We start from the raw sequence: 23,311 nt of genomic DNA on the forward strand, positions 1-23,311 counted from the left end.
GGCGGTTAAATCGAGACAGCCTCTATATCTTTCCAGTTGCTGAAACATGCCCAGATGGTTCAAACACTTAGTATATGCTGGATTAGTCTTTCTTAAGACCTGAACATTGAATATCGAGATTCCGCTAGTTTTTCTTCCACCTTCTTATAGATGGAAGTAAAAGCTCTATCTACTGTGATCAGCATATCACAATTCGGTCGAGAATCTCAGCTCATCCACAGGTGCGTCCATCACCTTCCTTTCCCATGGTTGAAAGTAATCACTTGGCATATCGCAAGTAACGCATTTAACCTTGCACAAAAGTCTCGTAAGATCAACAGAGTTCAATAACCTCCTGCCAATAATTTCAGCATGCATTGCTAGGTTGACAGGGAGCAGTGACCCGATTTTCTTTATTGTTGTTGGTTGTGTCTCTCGTATAAGGTCATCTGATTACCCCTGTAAATATATATGTATGTTGGTTCAGTCAATTTCTTAGCGAGGCCACTGGTTAAAAAGGCTCAAGGGCCGAGACTCTGATTCCAGGCTCTTTAGAAACTTCGGCTGTAATTATCCGGTGGGGCGACCATATACATAGGATCCTGATGCCTGCTCATCAGAACACCATACAGATGATCTTGGTCGGTTTTTCACCTCAGCTTTGCTCTACCCTCGAATCTCTCTGGCACTTGGCAGCTTCTCTCGTGTTCCTGCAAAGATCTTTTCATTTCTGAATCTGGGTACTTCCTAAATGACTAAGGATAAGCGAAGCTTAGCTAGCCTGTTCACCTTTCAATCTGAACGAAGACGAAATAATCAGCTCTCCTCTTCCTACAGCAAGTCTCCCGACCTAACTATCTTCAACCATTGTTTTTCGTGATGGTATTGGGGCTCTGGAAACAACTGAAAATATCCAGTGCTGTACCAGTCCTATTGGACACTTGAAGAAGCCAGTGCATAACTCTAAGACAGTTCCCAGTCAAGACCGAGGAACATTTGTGAACTCAGCATACGCTTGTCATTGTGTGCTGGCCGTTCCATGGCTCTTACGGCGATTGGACTTCGGCTGAGAGTATCCTTAGATGAGGCATTGTCTACAATTAGGGATCGGTTTTTCAAATATTGGCACTAAACGGTAAGATTTGTCAGACCAGATGAGGAAGCTAGCAGCTTTCTGTTGCCACAAGCTAATGCTAATATAGACTTACAATCATGGGTCACTGTCACAGTCGAAATGAAGGTATCGGTATTGCAACCATCAAATTTATTGAGACTAATTAATCGGAGCACACATCTCGTTGACAGCTATTCATATCCTACTTCACCCAATCTGAACTTCAATTTCTGCAAAAGGAATGCAATGGTATGCGACTTATGGCAGTCTTACTTGTCACGGAAGAACTGCCAAACACTTAAGCCTTGCTGGGATCAGCAACGGCAGGCTCGATGTGCACAATGTTGGCATTGGCGTCGGCCTCAAAGAGCTTCTTCTGGGTAGAGGTCTTGACTGGGTGGTCGGACGAGAAGATGCGATCAAGTTCTTCGAGAGTTCGGTTCTTGGTCTCGGGCACGAGGAAGTAAAGAATGATGGACTGGCAAACACACCAGACGCAGAAGACGATATAGGTCTTCCAGGCAATGTTCTTGAGAGCGACAGGAATACCGAACTGCATGACAAGCATGGCAGCGTTGGTGAAGAGAGAGCTGAAAGCCATACCCTTGGCTCGGATCTCGTAGCTGAGGACTTCAACGGGGTAGAGGGCCTGGAGGGGAGTCCAACCAACGGAGTAGAAGATCTGGAAGAGGTAAACCCAAGCCAGGATGGCCTTGCTGACTGGGCCAGTGACAGCGTCTGTCTGCGACTTATCGTCGAGGTCGGTAATGTTGGCGATAGAGGCAGGAACAGTGACGCCGACCCAGCACAGAGCGCAAACAAGGTTGACAACGATAAGCATGGGGCGGCGGCCAACAGTATCAGTAAATCCAGCACCAATTGAAGCGAAAACGATCTGGACAGCGTTCATGCCCAAGGCCACCTTTGTCTGGGTCTTGGAACCCTTGATACCGGCAGTATCGAGGAAAGCGCTCAGGTAGTATGAGACAATGCTGTTTCCTGCCCATTGGCCGAATAGGGAGACGAGGCAGTTGCAAGTCAGTCGGTACATGGAAGCCTTGTTGCGGAACAGGGCGCGGTAGTCCCACCATCGCTTGTCACTACCGTCCATCTCAAGGTACTCCTCATACTCGTGGAGCTGAAGCTTCACCCATTCGCTGTCAGGGTTGCCATGGCCGTGGAGCTTGATGAGGTTCTCAGTCGCAAGTTCCTTCTTGCCACGGGTGTACAGCCATCGAGGGGACTCTGGCAGTAGCATGGAGAAAAAGAAGATAACACAAGGGAACATGAGCTGGAGACAGACAGAGATCATCCAAGAGGTGTTAGTTCCCTCATAGTCCAAGCCTCCGAGGGCAGCGCTACTGGCAACGAGAGCACCAACAGGCCACATAACGTTGTACAATCCAGTAATGATACCTCGGTGAGCAGGGTGAGAGACCTCGACAACATAGGTAGGGCCAGCTGCGGCGGCGATGGAGACACCGAAACCGAGGAAGAAGCGACCGGCCATGAACTGATCAACACTAGCGGTCTTGATACAGGCAATCTGGATAATGATGCCGATGATGATGATGAACGAGCCAATTGTCATGCCAACCCGACGACCCCAAGTGTCGATAGCAGGACCAACGGCGGGGATCGCGACGACGGAACCGATCTGGTACATGGAAGTGACGATACCTAGGGGAGAAAGACATGTCAGTTTCACGATAAGCTGTTGGCGCGGACTGGAGAAGACATACCAGCCCCGATACCCTTGTTATCAACATCGAAGAACTTCTTGAAGTCATCGTTGGCGAGAAGGGTTCCGAAAAGCGAACCATCGTAACCGTTGGCGGTAGAACAACAGAAGGCGACCATACTGGCGAAGATGAGGATAGGAGCTGCCATCTTAGGAGGGGGCTCCTTGATCATGGCCTGTTGGAAAGCCTCATCACCAATGGCCGTCTTGACGATGGCGACCTCGTGCTTCGGCTAGCAAAGGAAAGTCAGTACTCGCTCAATTGCACTGCTGAGTGGAGAAAGACGCACGTTCTTCTCATCGTGCCTATCGCTGTGGATGGATTCGGATCCCATGTTGATGTTTCAGCGCCGACGCTGTGAATTATCTTTCTGGGTGTCTTGTTGATTGATGATTGAGATGGGTCTGAGCAGGAAACAAGACTCTGGGATCCAAGATGGATCCGGGGAATATATATTAAATTTGGAGATGCTGGGGATGGTGGTGTTCGTCTGCATCGCAAATTGAGTCCGTCCGTGTGCCTGCCAACTGCTACACAATGGAACACGGTCTGCAGATCCGATACAACCCACAAAGATCTGAAAGGGCTGGCAAGTCTGTCTGTCCAGGGCCACGGATCGACGGTCAACCTTCCGAGAGCTGAATCGAGTGCTACACTCTTACGGCCTAGACTGATCTGACCAGAACGGCCAAGTCCTAACCCTGAACGCGAAATTCACGTGGGGATGGGGAAGCGAGAATTCAGTATTGACGCACCAAGAGTCTGATTCGTTATCCGATAATGCAGTCATGTGCGCTGGGTGTCGATTCAGGTGTGCCAGCGGCGCTTAACACTCGCTCGTTCGATGAGCAGTGATCGTGCTTCTGTCGGGTCCGTGGTCCGCCTTGCATCTAACAAGCTCTGTCTTCCCTGGAATCTAGTCGGCTCATTTTGCGGGCAGCCGAGATGGCTCTTACGATTCCCCGTGGAGAGGGATGCGGGTTAGACGTGGAGACCATAATTACTGTTCCCCCGTGCTGCTACTGCTTAAGGTAAGGAGCAACTCTTTGTGTTGGCCGGCCCGGGATCCCGTTGGGTGATTGGTCGAGATCCTTGCTACTGAAAGCGGACAAAAGTTCCAGACCGCGAGACTGCTATGAATAGGATGAGATTAGGGTAATGGACGATCACGCTTATTACTGTTAGAGTTGCTTTTCGAGATTTACGAATATTCTGAAGTGTCCATGCCCCAGATGATAATCCTTTCTCCACATCTTTATTGACTGTGATCTTCGTGACCATCGATCTCACGATAAAGTTAGTTGAAGCTGTGCTTATTTTCACGAGCATTCATGGTCAAGACAAGCTTACTCCCCCGCATTCCAAGCGACCAATTCTCCACGAATAATAGTCTCCTTTACGGCCCGACTCCTCCGCCCCCATGGCCTTTTGATCCCAAATAAGAAAAGACACATGCGGAAAAAGCGGGATTGCAACCCCCCCTCGATGATCTGGGGTAAGCTTTTCTCCTCTCCAGTCACAGGTGCCGATTCGGTCCGCATGTTTACCAATGAACGAATAAATCGACGGAAGTCGAAGACCAGCTTACCGGGCTCAATAGGGCTAGCCTCCGAAGTCGTTTGACAGATCAAGGCGGCAGCGCCTTTGACGAGCAGCGGTAACGGTTTTCCACCGCGGGTCGTTAATCGGCTTGATGGGATGACATTCCGAATTTTCACCTGGGAATGCTTCTTTTCATACGGCGTGACTGACAGCGGCCGGTCCGCACCGAAAAGAGGTCATTTTCGTGGGTTAGGGTTCATGACTGACCCAGAACAACGGCTGCCCACGCCGCCCAGAGGCTGGGCCGATATCCCGTCAAGGATGCCTCTCTTGGCCTGCTTGGCCGATTCTAGATTATGAATAGACTATTCCCAAGCATCAGATTGTGTCTTTGAGGGCTACTGGAGATCTCTATTGGGCAATAATGCTATCATTCCGCGCCTTATCTTATCATTCCATGATGTGACCGGGCTCCTGGGAGTTAAAGTTCTGCTCCGACTGTGCCTCAGGTTGATCTCGAACTTGTCAGGAATAGCGAGATTTGGACAATCTCGGTGCTTACCGAAGCATTCGAGACTTGACCTAGAATCACGTTAATCTCGTGTCAATCTCCAGTTTCAAGACCACGAGGTCTCAGCGACTTGAACTTCAAACAGAAGGCCTTTAATTCTTGGTTGCAAGTCTCGTGATACTTCTGATGATCAAGTGCTTTGGTGACAGGAGCACCAAGCTCACTTAACCGTAGCCCAGCAATGTAAAAGCATCAGCTACTCGGCAGTAGGCTAGCTACTGCCCGCAGTCAAGTGAAGGCTTGCCGACATAGCCGCGTAGATCTCCAAGTGGCCTTTCTCAAATGAGTATAAATACAACGATCTATTCTCGTAATGGTGTGGAAGAGCTTGCAGGACTTGGGAACATGCACGCATGCGCTGGGCCTCTCTGGGGTAAGATCTTGGCGCCCAGTGTCTGGGTAGGCCGACTTGCCGCTACTTTGCATTCCCAATGAACAGGAGTCGATGACCTGAGAGGCTTTCCCAGCACGATGCCCTCCTCTTTGGGTGGATGCACGGGGCGGTGATCCTAGGGCTCGAACTTTGATGTCGGGTGGCTTGACGGTAAGACCATCGGTTCGATCAACGGCCCAGACTGAAACCGTTTTGCTGGCTTTGTTTTTATGGTAACATGGGTCCCCTCGACGCAAAGTTTGTCACACGAGCTGTTCAATAGACTCGTTCATCATGCTACTCTGTGTAATGCCAAGCCGTCTGTCAGAGTGTCTTGGTATTCGGAAGCCAACCATCAGCTGTCCAGTCTAGTATAGGTGATAAAAGACTTTCTTCCTCATCGTTACTGTTTTTACGAGCTCTCTGAAGCACGATTGGAGCAGCTATAGTGAGTATGTTGTGCAATAGAGCAACTGTGTGTAGAAGAATGAGAAGTCCAATAATATATGACAATATTTCTATCGTTACTTAGACGCCAATTAAAATTTAATCGAGAGTCAGAACCTTACGTATCGGAGACTCGCTTCGTTTGTCACCGTGATAGCTGCACAACGTTCAACTGATACTCAAGATTTTAACGGTCAGGAAATCGAAGTCTCAAGCACAATTATGGAAGTGCTGTAATACTAACAAATGAAATATCACTGGGCGCAGTAACAAGCATTGTCTGTTAACACACAAGCTCATCAATCATGATTACGAGCATTCTTTTACAGGAGATACTTGAAACTAATATGAGTAAAGTTACTGCACTTCTCTCTTCGTATTTGCTAAGACGTTTGAAGGTTTGTTAGGAAATAACATTAAAAATTAAGTGCTGTTCAGGGTAGGTTGCAGCGAGCGCTCGCAAAGTACGGCACCGTGATAAGATAAGATACGATAACAATACCAGGTCTCAGAAGCGGAACACAGAGATCGATCGACGTCCTAGTAGCAGCCAATGTTCCAAGTGATGCCCAGGAATCCACTCTCCACATCTCGATCTCTTGGCTGCATGCCATGATGAAAGTGTTTTGGCCATTCATTGTTTGTGTGCAAGGTTCTCGTCAGTTGGATAAGGTGACACGATAAGATAAGATAAGATCTGGCACGAAAAAGTCGCGTCGCACTTCACGCATTGCAAAAATCGCTTCCTATTGGTGAAGGCAAACGCGTCCTGAGAGTAAAACCGTGCATGTACCAGAAATGGCTTGAGCCGATACGGTCAGGGTTGGACACAGCATCGGGAGAAGCAGCAGGCGACTCAATAGAGGCCTCTACTGTCATTCATCCAACAGTCATAAAGCGCGAAATGTGATACGCAGTCATTTGAGGGAATGGTTCCAGTTACCAGCGCCTTACGCCTCCGTAGGGCTGTGTTGCTGTGCATCCTCGATTGTTGATCAAGTGCCGAGTGACAAACCTTAGATTTTGCAAGACCGTAGCAAAATATTCTTATTTGATCCTAGACTCTATGGAATGTGTTCGCGAATGAGAATGAGAATTCCCATGTATTGCCTGTCGATTGCTGCGAATCGTCGTCTGACTTACCCGATTCAGTGACCATTTCGACGCTATCAGGTGAGCATCACGGGAATCGGCAAACATGATCATTGGTCCAACGCCAACCTTCTGAATGCTCAGCCATACTGTGGAGAGCGTCGGAGTCGATTGGAAGTATGTCGATAGACTTACTGATTTTGGCACTTGAATAGATATTGATGAAACTGAGTCTTCATTTGCATATATATATGTGTCTGCATATTTTCTTGGTGATGGTGGAATATTTCATTTTACTGCTCATTCTCAGACTACCTACATACACAAACGCATTATGGGCATTCTAAGAGACACGATCGGCTCAGCCATGGAAGCTGAAGCAGAGAGAAGTCATAAAAGGAAGTCCCCTTATAGTTCAAGACAAATGCCACCAGCACGACGAAATCTGTCGCCTTATGATGCATCTCCATCCTCGTCTCAAGCAGGGCAGCCACGTACAAGGCAAGATTATAACCAGAAGACGAAGGATCAATTGTTTGAGGCAGAGACATTCCCTGCTCGAGATGGTTTCAACAGCCAACAACAGCCGGGATGTCCTTATGGCGACGAACCACCCTCATATTGCCTGCACGCCTACGATGCACCATCGAGCAGTCGACCTAGAAGCAGCCAGATGCCCACACGTCTCAATGTCTATCAGCAGCCTTCATATAGCTGCTCGTCCCCTGAAACCATAGCTTCAAACACACGGTTCCCCTTTGACCAATCTTCATTCAAAAACACCGACTTTCGACCGCTCATCCTTCCCCAGATTGCTTTTGGAGAAGGAGAGCCCTTCTTACGAGGTTACAGTTCTGAGATGGACAGATATGGAATCTCATGCGATCAATTCCTTCGAGTGGTGGATGTGATTAACGTAGCCCGTACGCCTAACCCTGAGGTAAAATTATTCCAAATGGGTGCTGGCATTGCTGGGTGGTTCGTGTAAGTTGACTTTACCTGAATTCTGCGGCTTGGAAGACTGAAACCCTTCACCGGTAGACCTGGCGTTGCTAGTATTGGGCTTCTTGCAGGTCAAGCCGGCGTTGGCGTTGCTACAGCGTTCGGCCATGCATCAATAGTTTCCGAGGCATTATCGAAGGCCAACATGGAGCTATTTTCGCCCAATGGACTCAAAATATGGTAAGCACTTCTCAAAGTCAAGGAACCCTTACCAACGAAGCTCCAGTATCATCACGACCGAAGACCTTAATACGGAATTGGGCATCTCCTCCTATGGAATACGAGACATGCCCTATAACACGTCACCAGTTGATAGACTAAGTACTTATGGACCTCGAATCGCCTTTGTGAACGAGATCCTACCAGACAGATCAGACATGGAACGACAAGATCCTCTGGCCAAAGCTGGTCGAGCACTCAACAAAAGGGCAAACAAGAGAAAGGCCCAAGATGCGCAGGAGAGGCTAGACAAAGGCGAAAAGAAGGACAAGGGAAAACGGCGACTCTTTAAGTCATATGATGACATTGAGTGGGTGAGTAACTATTCAGGCTGCAATATGTCTTGGAGATTACTGACCATTTCTTTTAGCTTGTGGTAAAGCTGGCACCTCCAGTGAGCGGCGGACAATTGTATTGAGTGGGAGAAACGAAGGGCATTCGGGAAAGAATGGCTGGAGATTTTATTTGGAAGCGAGATGAGCGTTAGATTAGAATAGAATTAGCATAGAAAGAATCCAAGAAAAAGTCCAGTCGTGTGTAGCAAGTCCTTTGTAGCAAGGCTTTTCTCAAATGGACTCTACATAATCACCACTAGAGTTTGTCAAGAACTTAACACAGTCTTACGAGAGCATCATTGGTATCGCTAGGCTACATGTTATACCATACTGTCTGTTCAGAACCTCTTGATGCTGATGACCTTATTCTCATCCCTCAGATCTCGTAAGACACGCCCCAAACTGGCACTAGCTGCTCATCCAGGGATTATGGCCTTTTAATCCAGTTGGTATGCAACAGCTTAGTTTACCATTGCAAGGCATAAACTGACACCACTGGCCAAGAGGGTGTTGAATTGCGGCAGGCTGCCGCTAGCATGTTGCTGTATACCCGAGGATCCGATCCGGGCGACATCAAGTGTCTTGGGAACTGAGCGAGAGGATATCTTACAGTATCAAACTAGGGACTATAGTCTCTATCTGTCGCAGGAAGTAGCCTAAATGCCAAGAAGAGATATTAAACGTATGCTGCATTTGTGTCACATAGATACGCTTGAAAACGATTTGGCATTATGATTCTGTTTGTTGTTGGTGTTATGTTTCACCTCGGAAGTCCTCTTGCCAGGCAGTACCCTCGTGAAATACATCTTGCCACTCGTTTGATTCGTCCCGGCGTATATAGCATATGGCTGTGTTGAGGCGGTGATGTCGACCGGTTATCTCAGCCGTCAAATATGTTGAATCGGCGTAACGAATGCGAATTTGAGCTAGGTAATCCGAATAATGCGTCGAAACAGGTGCCGGATATAGTAGGCCTTCCGATATGGCGAGACTTTCGACTAGTAAGCTGACGGTCCGCAGGAGACGATCGCCGCATGCCGCTGTGCCGTACTATGACAGGAAGAGAAAGCTCTTGAAGTACCTCGGTGATTTAAAGGATAAAGAATGTGTATAAAATACTCGAAGAACTACATGATCGAATTTCCTCCTCTCTGCATCAAAACCTGCTCTTCATCAAATAACTATACCACTTTACAATACAGCAAACTTTCAACATGAAGCTGAATAGGGCTTAAAATTCCCATGGGTACCCAGGCTTTTTAGCCAATTAGGTCTAATAGTTAGGATTTAAGGTTTATATTAGCTAATCAGAAGCCTCTATTTAAGCAGTATGATTGGCCCACTTTCTGGGTACCCGTGGGTGCCCATGGGTACCCATGGGAATTTTAAGCCCTAAAGCTGAACAATGCTGCCTTCCTTGTCTTCCTGGCAACCCTCCGATCGGTACGTCTAGTATTTATTGACGATGGAACATATACTACTGATACCGTTCAACAGTCTTTTGCATATGCACTTCCATCAGAAGTAAACTTACGCCGCCGAGACGATTCGAAGAATGTCACCCAGCTGCAGATCATCCCAGACGTTGACTTCAACTTCAACGTCATGGCGACCTTGGCCACAGCTCCTTACCAGGGAGCAGACATTGGAGAGATCCTAGTCGCTGCAAGTCAGATCAAGACGGGAGATTTCGAAAGCCACTACAAAGCATACTACGACCTTGCGACTCGTGTTCACGATCAAGCAAAGGCAATCGACTGCAAGAAGCATCCTGTTTCTGCGCGAAATGCGTCTTCAGGGCCTCGACCTATTATCGTTCCGCTGATGCATTCTTGCACGGAAACTGGAGCGATCCTAGGATCATGTCGCTTTGGAAGCAGCAGGCCGACGCCTTCGACAAACCTGGCCGTCGTCCTACTGTCATCCTGGGTACGGGATATGATGGCTCCATGGAAGACCTGTATCATACCATGGGTGAGGCTTTGCTGCAACGAGGCATGAATGCTATCGTGTATGAGGGACCAGGCCAGCCAACTGTCCGTCGGTACCAAGACCTTGGCTTCATCCCTGAATGGGAAAGAGCCGTAACACCCATTGTTGATTATGCGCTTTCTCGAGACGATGTGGACGGCAGCAAGCTTGCGCTAATGGGGTTCTCGTTTGGGGGAGTCCTTGCGCCTCGTGCCGCAGCCTTTGAGCATCGTCTAGCAGCAGTGATTGCCCTCGATGGGGTCTTCGATTTCGGTCAAGCAATGTTCAAACAATTTGGACCAGAAATCACCGAGCTATTCAAAGCTGGCAAGAAGAAGGAGATTGATGAAGCGGTCGCTCTGGCGCAGAACAACGCGAGCATGCCTTCGACTCTGCGATGGGGTATCGATCAGGGAGAGTGGTCATTCAAGACTCACTCGGCGTACACGTTGCTGGAAAAGTCCCAAGGGTCCACGTTGAAGGGTATCGTGGATAAGATCAAGGCGCCTGTTTTTGTAGGAGATGGTCAGAATGATATGTTCTTTCCTGGACAGGCGAAGGAGTTGACGAAGCAGCTTGGAAGTCGGGCAACGTATCAGCTCTTTGAGACGGCTTCGGGGGCTGGACTTCATTGTCAGGTTGGCGGTTACGTGCTGATGAATCAGGTTTCGCTTGATTGGCTGGAGGATGTTTTTGCGAATCAGACCAGGCACAACTGAGTGTCTGATCAGCAATAGTGGCTATTGCATCTCAGCATGTGCATCGCCTCTTTGAGGGACCCTCTGTGACCCATTAGACTAGCTCAATTGACTCCGGTTTTGCTTTCTACTCATTGATAATTGAATGAAGTTGCTTCAACAGCGAGATGGTCGATGTTGTTTGGTTGAATGTCAGAGAATTGCCGGCACTCGGCAGAGCCTTGGGGTGAGATGACGCAAGGATCAAATGGCTTAGCGAAGGCCTCCAGCGTGTTTGGCCTCTGATAGGTGCCGAAATACCCGGCTTATCACTGAACGGCCCAAAGTTATGCCAAAGAGTGAGCTAATCCTAATCTGGTGGGCATTTCGACGCTAGCAAGCAGATCCAAGAACCACCAAATACTTCAATATTTCGTCGAAACATTCGCCGTTTTCAACACATCCATCCATCACTGAGCCCATCATACAGCCCAAGGACCTACCAGCAAGCACAAGAATCACCGAGTAGACTAACCCAAAGAGCACTCAACAGCCAATAAGAAACCGGCCATCTGATATCGGAACCATGGTCTTCTCCGGTAAACCTTCGCGAGCATGTGAACCCTGCCGAGAGAAGCGCAGAAAGGTATGGTCCGTATGCACGTTTTCGTGCTAAACATCTGACCTTGCTACAGTGTGATCTCAAAAAGCCCTCCTGTTCAACATGCATGAGGATGAAAATCTCCTGCTTCGGATATCGAGACGTTCACTCAGTCAAGATCAAAGACCAAACCTCAGCCGTCATACGGAAAGTACAACGTCAGAGATGTGTCAGCACAAAGACAAGCCCCGAATCCTACGGCTCATCCAGTGATTGTAACTCTCCAGACGAGTCAATTCAGCCCAATTACATGGAGGTAGACTGTCTCCGAATCTCAAGTCCTCCTGAAGAACTTGCACTTGGATACTTTCTTTCCATCTTCACGCGATCCGGCCCCTTCGCATACCTGCATCAACACACAACTGCTCTCGCCATAGACGATGACATAATACAGGCCATTCATGCCCCAGCTCTTGCATCCCTAGCTCTCGAACATCGACGCGGTGACCTCTTACGTGCAGCCCGTTACCACTACTCCAAAGCCTTGACTCGGACGAACCAAGATCTAAGCGATCCACGAGTAGCCATCCTCGACAAGACTCTTCTCCGTGTATTGCTACTCTCAACCTTTGAGGGATTGGTGTTCGAAGGCCGAGGCTCGACAAGGAACTGGGAATTGCACGTTCAAGGCTCATTAAGACTATTGGTGATGCGAGGAAAGCAACAGTTTCAGACCGAACTCGGGCGCAGACTGTTCCACCATACCGCCATCAACGTGCTGACAAATTGCATAATGCAATCAAGCCCTATAGCCGACGACTTCTTGCAACTCTACGATTATGCCCTTTCTGGCGAGTCGGGGCTCGATGAATCCAGGGCTCGCATGATCGAATTCGTCTGTCAGTTCGCCAGAATGTCTGATGCTAGAAAGGGCATGTTGGCGACGGACTTTGTGAGGGAGTGTATGGATCTTGACCAAAAGGCTGCCCAGTTCATTGATCTATTCTTCAAAGAACTGTCGTATGAGGTTATCGACGTCAACTCCGACGAATATCGACAGAATGCTACTGGCACGGAGATCTGCGCTTACAAAGATACCATACACAGATACCAGTCTCAGCAGTCAGCTCGTGTGTACAACACCGCTAGGCTCATGCGATTGACAGTCAAAGAGTGGATATACAGCGTCTTCGACGGAAATCCCCATCAAGTCATCCTCAACGAACCCGACGACGATGACCCCCTGAAGGCGACCTGGAGCCAAATTCCCATCAAGGCCGCACTGCAAGCCAGCGATGTCATTGATGACATGCTAGCCAGTGTTCCATACTCCTTAGAGCTGCTCAATACGCCGTTCCGAACAGCTTCAAGATATGTTGTCTGGCCACTGGCAAACGCCGCAGGGTCTGAGGTTTGCCCTCCCCATGCGAGGCTGTACATCATCGATCGGCTGAAGGAGCTGGCTGTCAAGGCAAACCTTGACCAGGCTATGCAGGCTGCGAATATGTTGGAGGAGAGAGTGCCGTTAGAGGATTGGCAAGTTAGCCTTGATGGTAGATGGTACGTCGGTATGCTAATGACTATTTGATAGGATGCATCTTCTTCATCTCTCGTGATTAGTGAACAGTGAGTGATGTCTCATGAAGGAACGAAAAGGATAAATGCATGGTTGTTCGTTGTGGAATCAACCCATGTGGGCATTCGTGTATATAACGGAGTCATGCCGAACGGGTTCGCGCACAAGGTAGTCAACTGTACGCCCTTATCAAAGACGTTACTGCAAGGAATAATTGCGCAATTCGCATCCGCAAGAGAAATCAATCTAATTTTAAGCTACCGAGTAATAGCCCTATGGGCTTGGCTCAATGAATGATCGACTAATGCCTTTCGCCGCGAGTTGTATCCACTACGGAGCCGCATGTCGGACCCGAGTCAGTGGTTCCGCAAAGACGATGATACAACATTGAAATCCAGTGAATGACGGTTTTGCCACTCTTCTCATTGTAAGAATTACAGGTGATTGACTTCCTATAGCTATCACACCCACTGGCGATCATCGTGGAACATCTTCTCGGAGGTGTTAGAATCGTTGAGGCATTAAACATCTTGCAGGACCCAGCCATGCGGTTCGATGGAATCTCTAAGATCTATCCGAAAAAGCCTACTAGCAGGGTAATAACGCCCTTGAATCGACATATTGTGGCAACATTCATTATGCGATTGCTAGTCTGGATGACGAAAAGCAGGCAGTGGAGTGACCGATCATAGAGGATCGAACGCCTTTCATGCAAGACAGTTTATGGGAAGTTGAAACCCAGTTAAACTGCACATGGCCCAAGGTCTAGAATGGGACCAAGGCCCGCAATTGTCAAGATTCCTTGCAAACCTAAGATATGACCCTGTAGGTTACTGGGCGTCTTGCCGGCACCCGAGTATCGACAGATCCTGCATGCATATTTAAGAGCATCGAAGGACGCCAAGATGACACTTTACACTTGCTCTCACATTCCTTTTCATCTTCTATCGCCACTCGTCTTTAGATCAACGATAACATGAGTGATGAGAAGCAAGTCGACCCTAAGGTCGCTAACGGAAGCTCTAGCAGCTCACTCAATGAGGGTGCCGTTATCTCTGGCCGAGCCGCAGATGAGACTCTTGATCTTATTGAGAAGCATGGACATGAGGTTGGGGAACTTACTCCCGAGAAGAAGAAGAAACTCAAGCGCAAGATTTACATCCACGTCCTTTTGCTTGTCACGTTCATCGACTTTATGCTCTATGTAAGTAAGCCAGATCTTCAAATGTGAATGGCACTAACAACCAGGGGCAGGTTGATAAGAGTACCCTGGGTCAAGCTACACTCCTTGGGCTTTTCAAGGATACAGGTCTCAATAATTCCGAGTACAACAACTTGAACTCCCTCTTCTACACCGGTTAGTCAATTCATTGCCCAAGGCCAACACAGCTAACTCTTCCAGGTTACATTATCGGACAGATTCCCGGACAGCTTCTCATCCAAAAGCTACCCCTGCGCACGTTCATCTCAGGAATTATCTTTACATGGGCTGTCATTGTCCTCCTCCACTGTGTCGCCCAGAGCTATGGAGCCCTGATCCCTCTTCGCTTCTTCCTCGGCTTCGTCGAATCCGCGGTCATTCCAGCTCTTGAGATCACGATGGCCATGTTCTTTACGCCTGAGGAGCTCCACCAGGTTCAGCCTTTGTTTTACACTTCTTGCATCGGCTCGCCCATGTTCACTGGCCTTGTCTCATATGGTTTGCTGTATAGCAAGGCAAGCACTAGCCCGTGGAAGTTCTTCATGATCATCACTGGCGGTATATCGCTTGTCCTCTCGGTCATCACCTGGTTCTGGTATCCTAACAACCCCGCGACAGCCTGGTTCTTGACCACTGAACAGAAGGTCCATACCATTCGTCGCATTCATGAAACCACCCGCAGCTCGATCGAGCAGAAGACGTTTAAGAAGCATCAATTCATTGAATGCTTGAAGGATCCCATCTCTTGGCTCTTCGCATTCTCAGGCTTCACCCTCATGCTGGCGAATAACCTTCCATACCAGCAGAGCTTGCTCTTCTTGGACCTTGGAGTTTCTCCATTAGGTTCTACCCTTGTTTGGGTTGCTTCTGGAGGCTTTGCAATTCTTGCATGCATCACAGCCTCGCTTCTTATACGCTTCTTCCCTGGGCATAGCGCTTGGTGGGCTGCACTTTGGTGCGTACCTTGTATCGCGAGTAGTATCGGCATGGTCACCATTCCATGGGGTAACACTATTCCCATGCTTGCTTGCCTTCTTCTCCCCCCGAATTGCTTCGCGCAAACATGGATCATTTCTGTTGGCTGGGTGTCCTCTAGTTGCGCCGGCCATACAAAGCGTCTCACCCGCAACGCCATGTTCATGGTGCTTTATGGAATATCGAACATCATCTCTCCACAGCTATGGAAGACTGGAGGGCCGCGTTACTATCCTGCTTGGATTGTCCAGATCGTGGCCAGTTTCACCTTGACGCCCATTCTGTTGATCACTATTCGGTTCATCCTCTCCAAGAGAAACAAAGAGCGACGACAGTGGATCGCTGAACAGGAAGCACTTGGTAACCATGGAGAAGGATATGTCGAACAGATCGTGGATGGTGAAACTGTCAAGGTCAAGGTGGATGTTTCGATGATGGACTTGACTGATCTGGAGAACAAGTACTTCCTTTATCCATTGTAGACATCACTAGATAATATCTCTGAAGAATCAGGCAAAAATGCTTATTTTCTGCTACTTACTCAGTGGCAGTGTCTACCTCCAAGCAAATGATGGTAAACCTTGATATGTAGTCTAATGCTATGTCTACTGAGACTTATGATCTCATTGCTTGAATACTTAAATGTTAGACAGGCCACGAGGCTCTTTTAGTTCATGCAATCGATCTCAAGTGGTTTCCTGAAAGGGTAGGTGGCAATCAAGCACAGATCTGTAGCCTCCGCCTTAGAGCGACATCTCAACAAGGCCCCACCACGCCCAACTTGAACATCCGCCCTGGCTAGACAAGACCTCTCACTATCTCATTCAATTGAGCAGAGGGTTCTGTACATTATTTGACGGAGAATTTGATTTAATTCTCGTTCATATATGGTTAAAAGTCCATCTATCGATCGGCGAACGATGAGATGTCGCGCCAAGGCGGGTGCTGAAGCGATGCGGCGACATCATGGCGCTCGAACCTCAACGCCCAAGATCCACATGTTCCGTGGGGTTCGTTCTGGAACTGGGGTAGAAGTAATAGTAGAGACATGTCACTAAGCTATTATATAATAGATATCGAATTTTGTGATTCCATGACTCCACATGTTCGCCTTTCATCGACAAGATGAGCAATCACTCGTATGTTGGACCGAGTATTCGGACATGACTTACTATGTTAGATGGCCCGAAATCGGCTGTCTGAAGGAGTGAAAAAGACGCCGCCTCGCCATCAGATTTTAGGAATCTGCTCATGTCGTTCACACCATGACGAACTACATGATCATGGATATTCAAGCCAAGACGGACCCTCAACCCGAGGTGAACGACTCGACCCCCTCCACCAAGTCCATCGAGCATGACACAAACGACACTGAGCTTGAACGTGCCCTCCATGGCCGACATCTCCAATTCATAGCCATCGGCGCCGCAGTCGGTACAGGTCTCTTCATCGGCACAGGCAACGCCCTCGCGACAGCTGGCCCCGTCTCCCTCCTCATAGCCTTCATCTTCGTCGGAAGTCTTCTCTTCGCAGTAATGACAGCCCTAGGCGAAATGGCAGCATACATCCCCGTCGCAGGCGCCTTTACAACATACGCCTCGCGCTTTCTCGACCCAACATTCGGCTTCGCCATGGGTTGGATTTATTGGTTCAGCTGGACCATCACTTTTGCGCTCGAGTTGACAGCCGCGGGACTGATTGTTCAGTACTGGGAGAAGGGACTGAATATCGGTATCTGGATCGCTGTGTTTTGGGTCCTTTTCACTGCTGCCAATTTCATGCCTGTTCGCTGGTTCGGAGAGTTCGAAATGTGGTTTTCGAGCATCAAGGTCATCACAATCATTGGCTTCATTATCTTTTCGATTTGTGTCAATGCCGGCGTCGGAGATCAAGGATATCTCGGGTTCAAGTACTGGAAAGATCCGGGCGCGTTCAGCGAGCATCTTGTGGAAGGAGACGTAGGACGTTTCGTCGGCTTTTGGTCGGTCTTGATCACCGCTGGTTTCAGTTATCAGGGTTCAGAATTGGTAGCCATCGGTGCGGGCGAGACAAAGGATCCGCGCAAGACGATTCCTTCTGCGATGCGTTGGACCTTTTGGGGCGTCTTCTCAATCTTCATCGCGACTGTGTTCTTCCTCGGTCTCAATATTCCTTCCACGAACAAAGACCTTCTCAGCGAGTCGCAAGACGCTTCGGCATCTCCTCTAGTTATTGTCGCTCAATTGGCTGGTGTTCCTATACTGCCGTCCATCCTCAACGCGGTTCTCTTGACTGCTGTATTGACTGCAGCGAACTCGGATGTGTATTCCAGCAGCCGCATTCTCATTTCTCTGGCAGATTCGGGCCACGCACCGGCATTTCTGAAGAAGACAAACCGATTCGGAACACCTTATAATGCCGTCGGGGTTTGCGCCGCTGTCGGCTTTTTGTCTTTCCTCAATCTTTCCAACGACGGAACTGTTGTGTTCAACTGGTTCTTGAGTATTACTTCTGTTGCGGGATTTATCGCATGGGCTATCATTTCACTCTGTCACATTCGGTTCATGAAGGCCTTGGCTCTTCAAGGGATTCCCCGATCCGAATTACCCTACGTTGCGCCCTTGCAGCCATATCTGTCTTGGTACGGTCTGTTCTTCAGCGTTTTGATTATCATTACGAGTGGATTTCAGGTGTTTATTGAGTGGGATACCAGCTCCTTTTTCACAGCTTACATTAGCCTGATCTTGTTTATTGTCATGTTTGTTGGTCACAAGTTGATCTTTCGGACTAAATTGGTTCCGTTGAACGAGATGGATATTATCACCGGGAGCGATATCTAGAAGTACCTTAGATAAGAGATCTGAAATAATACAAATAATTTAATCTGCCGTATGTCGAGCTATGGATCTTCATTCCTTCTGACTTGATCATCTCTCTCAGTGAGTGACCTTCCAGGTTAAATAAAGATCTCGTATCCGGTTATTGCCTAGCCCTTCAATGGCCAGCGACGAATCGATTGGCCGACAAGAGCGGAGAATTACGGCAGCACCAATGAGATCGATCCTGTTTTCAGCCGAAGATCCCGGCCTATGATTACCTCAGCGCTACTGGTATCGCTATCGCTATCGCGCGTGAACTTAACTCGGGTTAGTGAGATCTGTTTCCAAACAATTTCGAGATCCCCCAGGGACACGAGGCCTTTCGACATGTTTCGGGACGCGTCAATACATTCGCTGATACCAACGACGCTGCTTCTTCTCTGCCTTGATGCTGGTTACGTCTTGGCAGCTTCGGAAGCCTCGGGCCTTGATCGTTGTCCAGATTATGTCGCTAATCATGGTGAGTAATATCTCATCGATCCATTGTCATCATGGCCTTGAGTACTGAGCGAATATTGCAGCGCCATTAGTATGGCTTCATCCAGAGGATCGCTTCATGCCTAGCGATCTATCAGCTCACCTCATCAACACAATACCGAAACTCAATGAGCAACCGATTAGTGGGCCTTCATCCGTTGACCTCTCGAATCTTGGGGAGCTCAACAACTATGGGGGCGAAGACGTTGCGCTCACAGCCAAGGAAGATCCTCTCACTTATCCTCAATGGATTCTGGGTGAAGCCCCGGATGATTCTGGCCGGATAGCCAACTCGGTACCCTGCGCCGTGATCTTGGTTGAGAAGAGCGACGTTGACATCGATGCATTCTACTTTTATTTCTACTCATTCAACGAGGGACCGAATATCACTCAAGTTATGGAACCCATCAATCATTTAGTCGGAGATGAGAACTTATCATCGGGCATGCACTTTGGCAACCATGTTGGAGACTGGTAAGTCTGCTCCCTCTCACGGTCGACGGTTCCTCTAACCTTTGATGTCAGGGAGCACAATATGGTCAGATTTCACAACGGGACTCCTGTTGGTATTTACTACAGCCAGCATATCGACGGTGTTGGTTTCAAATGGGACGACTCGACGATCAACATTACTGATGGAAGGGTAGGAGGAGTGCTCATCCCCTCAGAATTCATTGGCTAACAAGTATCTCAGCCTATCGTCTACAGTGCCCTCGGTTCGCACGCCAACTATCCACAAAGAGGGTATGCAATATGGTTCTATTCTCAGACAATGACTCACCAAGCCACAGCCACCAAATTCACAACGCGGCAATGTTCGACTACTGTGACGAGGGCAAGCTATGGAACCCAGCTCAATCAGCCTACTACTATCGCTTCAATCCCGATTCCTTCACCATCACTCCGATTATTTCGCCCTTTGAACCCTCTTCGACTGAGCCCTCCCAGAACTACACTTCGTGGTTTGACTTCACTGGCCACTGGGGTGACATCAGCTATCCCGACTCTGACCCACGGCAAGAAACGGTACCGCACTTTGGTCTCAAACGCTTCAACTCTGGACCCAACGGTCCTCGCTTCAAGCATTTAATTCGCAAGGGTCTTGTTCGTGATCATGCGAGAAAGATGGGCTGGAAAGAGTGGGCAGTTGGTGTTTTTATGTACTGGTATCCGTGCTGTATACGAGGCTGGAGATTATGGAGGTCTCTCGGGATCATGGCCGTGATGATGTCGGCGTTTATCCTTGCCGTTGTGTACGGCATTAGAAGGTTGAAGACGTGGAGGCAGAGGCAGGTTTACACGAAACTGAAGAATGATGATATTCAGATGGAAGAGTTGAGGAGGGAGGAGGAGTTCTTGATAGGATCTGACGATGAGGAGGATGATCATCGACGATAGACGGGATGACTTTATCTTTACTGTTCAAATAGACGTAGAATTAGACAAGCAACAAAACTTACAATCATCCATCCCCTTGACTCCCCTGTAACTGAGAACTTAATGTTTCTTAATATTGGAGGCTAACCTTGCAACAAAGCCCTTGGGATGTCAACGGCGAGCCATGTGCCTAGTCCGGCATATGCTATTTATTCCACCCACCCTCAGTCTCGAAGATTTGACCAACAGCCTGGCTCACCTTGAGGAGGTGACGATCACGAAGTCTCGCAGACACAAGAGAAACACCAACAGGCAAGTTACTCTTCCCACAAAAACCTGGGATATTGACCACTGGCGTATGTAACGCCTACCAAAGGTTAGCAAAATCCAAAGTCTAGCATAGATCCACTCACCGTCCAAGTCGCGGCAAAAATAGGGCTTCCTGTGTTCCCAAGGCCTTCGGGAGCTTCGTCAAAGACACTCGGAACCAGCACAGCGACATAGTCATCTGCCAGCTCATCGAACCGCGGTCGTAGAGCTGCAAGCCCGTCATAAGCATCGAGTTGGGCCTTTCGTGAGATTTTGTGCTTCTCTTGAACACCTTTCGCCAAGACTGGATCAAGCTTATCTTTGTCTTGGTAATACTCTGGCCATAGACTTGTTGCACCCTCGAGGCGTACAAGGGTCAAGTGCCAGTCAATGACCTGGTCGAAGTCTGGGCCAAGATCAAGCTCTTCAACTTCGGCGCCATGTGCTTTGAGAAGCTCTACAGCTTTATCCATAGCAGCGATCGTGCCGTCTCCAGCTAAGTCCCACTTCGATGTCCTACATACAGCAAATTTCGAGCCTTTGATATCTTTAAACGTGCTTTTCTCATCATCGTGCAGAGCAAACACGTCAGCTAGGATCCCAAAGTCGGAAACGCTGCGGGAAAAGAAGCCAATCGTGTCAACAGTCGGGGCACAGAACTTCTGTCCTTCTCTTGTGATAGCTCCCCATGTAGGCTTGAAGCCGTAGATGCCGTTGAATGCAGCTGGTCGAACAATGGAACCTACGGTCTGTGAACCAAGAGCGACGGGGATCTGAAAGTCTGCTACTGCGGCGGCTGAACCAGCTGAGGAGCCTCCTGGCGTATGGGAGGTACTATGTGCATTGCGAGTAGCTGGACCGGTGAAGGATGCGGCGAACTCAGTTGTTGTAGTTTTACCTGGAAACTATGAGAAGTCGGCGTTCAGAAGGGCTGACTTAACTTACCGAAGATGAGACATCCTGCTTGACGGAGAATCATGACCGACCCAGCGTCGATTACGGGGTGATCGTTCTTATAGATGGTTGAACCATGTTCAGTCGGCATATCTGCTAAGTTGTCAGCGACTGGTTCCGTCTCTGATAGCATGCTTTTGAACGTCAACCTTTGGTCAATATGATGTCCTTGATCCCAACAGGAAGGCCATGCAATGGTCCTCGCTGATCCTTTGGAACTTGATCTAATTTTCTGGCCTGCTCCAAAACAGCCTTTGGGCCAAGATACGCCCAAGCTTTGACATCATCATCTCTTTGCTTGATCCGCTCAAGTAGCGATGAAGCATACTGCTCAGCTGTGAGATTACCGGAGCGGATGTTCTCCAGGATTTGTGTCGCTGTGTGGTGCCACGGTTCCATGTTTAGGGGTTTCTATTGATATTGATTGGTAACGGGTATTGGTGAGAACCTGGTTGAGCTCTTGTCCTTGATGTAGCTCGTGGCTTGAAGTTCCCCGCTCGCCGACAGTGATGTAGATCCACTGAGATGAGGGGGTTCGGATCCTGGCCCGACATCTTTGATCAGGAACTTATTTCACCGGACAATGCCTCCGCGACGAGCCTCTCTTAGAAATCGCACAGATCAAACTTGACTACATTGATTCTCGTATATAGGCGCGTTCGGTTGCTCATGGATCGCTACACCAACCGCCATCAACAACATACGAACTGCCCGTCACTGCACTAGCTTCATCACTACCCAAGAACACAATCACCTTAGCTACTTCCTCCGGCTCTAGATCTCGCTGCAAACTCTGGCCGCGCATAACTTCCTCGCGATACTCGGGCGTGAGAACCTCATCCCTCTGTCGCTGCGTCGCGATGGCACCAGGCATAACACTGTTGATGCGAATGTTGTACTTGCCATATTCTTTACTCTGAGTACGCGTAAGACCCATGATTCCCGCCTTGCATGCGCCGTAGACTTTGGCGTGTTAGCAGACTGAATTGTCAGACAGGAATGTTAACGTACCCGGTGTTCCTTGAGCGGGGATTCGCCAGGTGATTGACCCAAGATTGATGATGCTCCCACTCTGCGCCTCTCTCATCGCCGGAAGAACAGCTTGGCTCATGAAGAAAACATGTCGGAGATTGGTGTTGATGTTTACTTCCCAATCTTCAGGTCTGACATTTTCTGTCTCAAGCCTGGCTCTGTTTCCAGCAGCCGCAGCGTTGTTGACCAAGATATGTATCATCCCATGTTTATCTTGGATTCTCTTGACCGTGTATTGCAGCATTGGTAAATGTGAAACGCTGCAATCGTAGAAGATCGGTGCTTTGGCTTGCACATTGGCGTCTTTGGCGCGCGATACAGCACGGTCAATTGTCTTTTTCGCTGAGTCCTCAGCGATGTCGATGAAGATGACCTGGCTGCCCTGTAGCGTGAACAGCTCCACTGTAGCAGCGCCAATGCCTTCTGCGCCGCCTGTAATGAGCACGGTCTTATCCCGTAGACTGGGGTAAGTCGCGTGAGTTGCCATGACTGCAAGGAGATGTCGATATAAAGCTGGAATTGAGTATTTAATGGAAGATATCGTGATAAGAATGTCTTGCCTGACCCCTCACTGATACCTTACAGATGCAAGCCACTTTCAAGTGATGTAATGCGCAGAGACAACGTTACAATGGTTCGTGAGACTCCATTGGTGTATGAGCGGAATTACTGCAAGGAGTCTAGGCTCTCCAGTACATATCATCCATCAATCATCTCTTACAATAAGGTAGGCCGCTCAACTGGATGATAACAGTATTCAACCATGGTTCTGCCAAAAAGATATACGGGAAATAGCCTGAATATAACATAACCTAGCATCCATTCCCGACCTGCCCTTCAGACTCATTCTACTCCGACCCGATAAGGTCCGGCGGGGTAAGATTGAT

The 23,311-nt window shown here is 48.7% G+C and overlaps 7 protein-coding genes across 7 annotated transcripts; 5 read left to right on the forward strand and 2 right to left on the reverse strand.

The window, feature by feature from the left end:
* Nucleotides 1-1,391: 1,391 nt before the first annotated feature.
* Nucleotides 1,392-3,169, reverse strand: FTJAE_4328 (lactose permease; the record flags this gene model as incomplete). Its single annotated transcript, XM_037350721.1, has 3 exons — nucleotides 1,392-2,773; nucleotides 2,836-3,067; nucleotides 3,125-3,169. The coding sequence occupies 3 exons, from the start codon at nucleotides 3,167-3,169 to the stop codon at nucleotides 1,392-1,394; spliced, it is 1,659 nt and encodes a 552-aa protein (XP_037208575.1).
* A 4,058-nt stretch (nucleotides 3,170-7,227) lies between these two features.
* On the forward strand, nucleotides 7,228-11,106 carry FTJAE_4329 (hydrolase or acyltransferase (alpha beta hydrolase superfamily); the record flags this gene model as incomplete). The annotated part of the gene is made up of 7 exons (XM_037350722.1): nucleotides 7,228-7,844; nucleotides 7,902-8,042; nucleotides 8,089-8,395; nucleotides 8,452-8,475; nucleotides 9,815-9,859; nucleotides 9,914-10,206; nucleotides 10,275-11,106. The coding sequence occupies 7 exons, from the start codon at nucleotides 7,228-7,230 to the stop codon at nucleotides 11,104-11,106; spliced, it is 2,259 nt and encodes a 752-aa protein (XP_037208576.1).
* A 544-nt stretch (nucleotides 11,107-11,650) lies between these two features.
* FTJAE_4330 (uncharacterized protein) lies at nucleotides 11,651-13,253 on the forward strand (the record flags this gene model as incomplete). The annotated part of the gene is made up of 2 exons (XM_037350724.1): nucleotides 11,651-11,710; nucleotides 11,760-13,253. 2 exons carry the CDS (start codon nucleotides 11,651-11,653, stop codon nucleotides 13,251-13,253), a joined length of 1,554 nt encoding a protein of 517 aa, XP_037208577.1.
* A 964-nt stretch (nucleotides 13,254-14,217) lies between these two features.
* Nucleotides 14,218-15,899, forward strand: FTJAE_4331 (major facilitator superfamily domain protein; the record flags this gene model as incomplete). The annotated part of the gene is made up of 3 exons (XM_037350725.1): nucleotides 14,218-14,445; nucleotides 14,496-14,598; nucleotides 14,644-15,899. 3 exons carry the CDS (start codon nucleotides 14,218-14,220, stop codon nucleotides 15,897-15,899), a joined length of 1,587 nt encoding a protein of 528 aa, XP_037208578.1.
* Nucleotides 15,900-16,682: 783 nt separating this feature from the next.
* On the forward strand, nucleotides 16,683-18,236 carry FTJAE_4332 (amino acid transporter AAT family; the record flags this gene model as incomplete). The annotated part of the gene is made up of 1 exon (XM_037350726.1): nucleotides 16,683-18,236. The coding sequence occupies one exon, from the start codon at nucleotides 16,683-16,685 to the stop codon at nucleotides 18,234-18,236; it is 1,554 nt and encodes a 517-aa protein (XP_037208579.1).
* A 366-nt stretch (nucleotides 18,237-18,602) lies between these two features.
* FTJAE_4333 (lysine-specific permease) lies at nucleotides 18,603-20,150 on the forward strand (the record flags this gene model as incomplete). Its single annotated transcript, XM_037350727.1, has 5 exons — nucleotides 18,603-18,735; nucleotides 18,797-19,226; nucleotides 19,278-19,395; nucleotides 19,447-19,496; nucleotides 19,544-20,150. The coding sequence occupies 5 exons, from the start codon at nucleotides 18,603-18,605 to the stop codon at nucleotides 20,148-20,150; spliced, it is 1,338 nt and encodes a 445-aa protein (XP_037208580.1).
* A 184-nt stretch (nucleotides 20,151-20,334) lies between these two features.
* FTJAE_4334 (amidase) lies at nucleotides 20,335-22,911 on the reverse strand (the record flags this gene model as incomplete). Its single annotated transcript, XM_037350728.1, has 6 exons — nucleotides 20,335-20,496; nucleotides 20,543-21,336; nucleotides 21,384-21,485; nucleotides 21,542-21,803; nucleotides 22,147-22,355; nucleotides 22,404-22,911. The coding sequence occupies 6 exons, from the start codon at nucleotides 22,909-22,911 to the stop codon at nucleotides 20,335-20,337; spliced, it is 2,037 nt and encodes a 678-aa protein (XP_037208581.1).
* Between the last annotated feature and the right edge of the window lie 400 nt (nucleotides 22,912-23,311).

This window comes from Fusarium tjaetaba (assembly GCF_013396195.1).
Source record: "Fusarium tjaetaba strain NRRL 66243 chromosome Unknown NRRL66243_c0000084, whole genome shotgun sequence".
Classification (NCBI taxonomy): Eukaryota; Fungi; Ascomycota; class Sordariomycetes; order Hypocreales; family Nectriaceae; genus Fusarium; species Fusarium tjaetaba.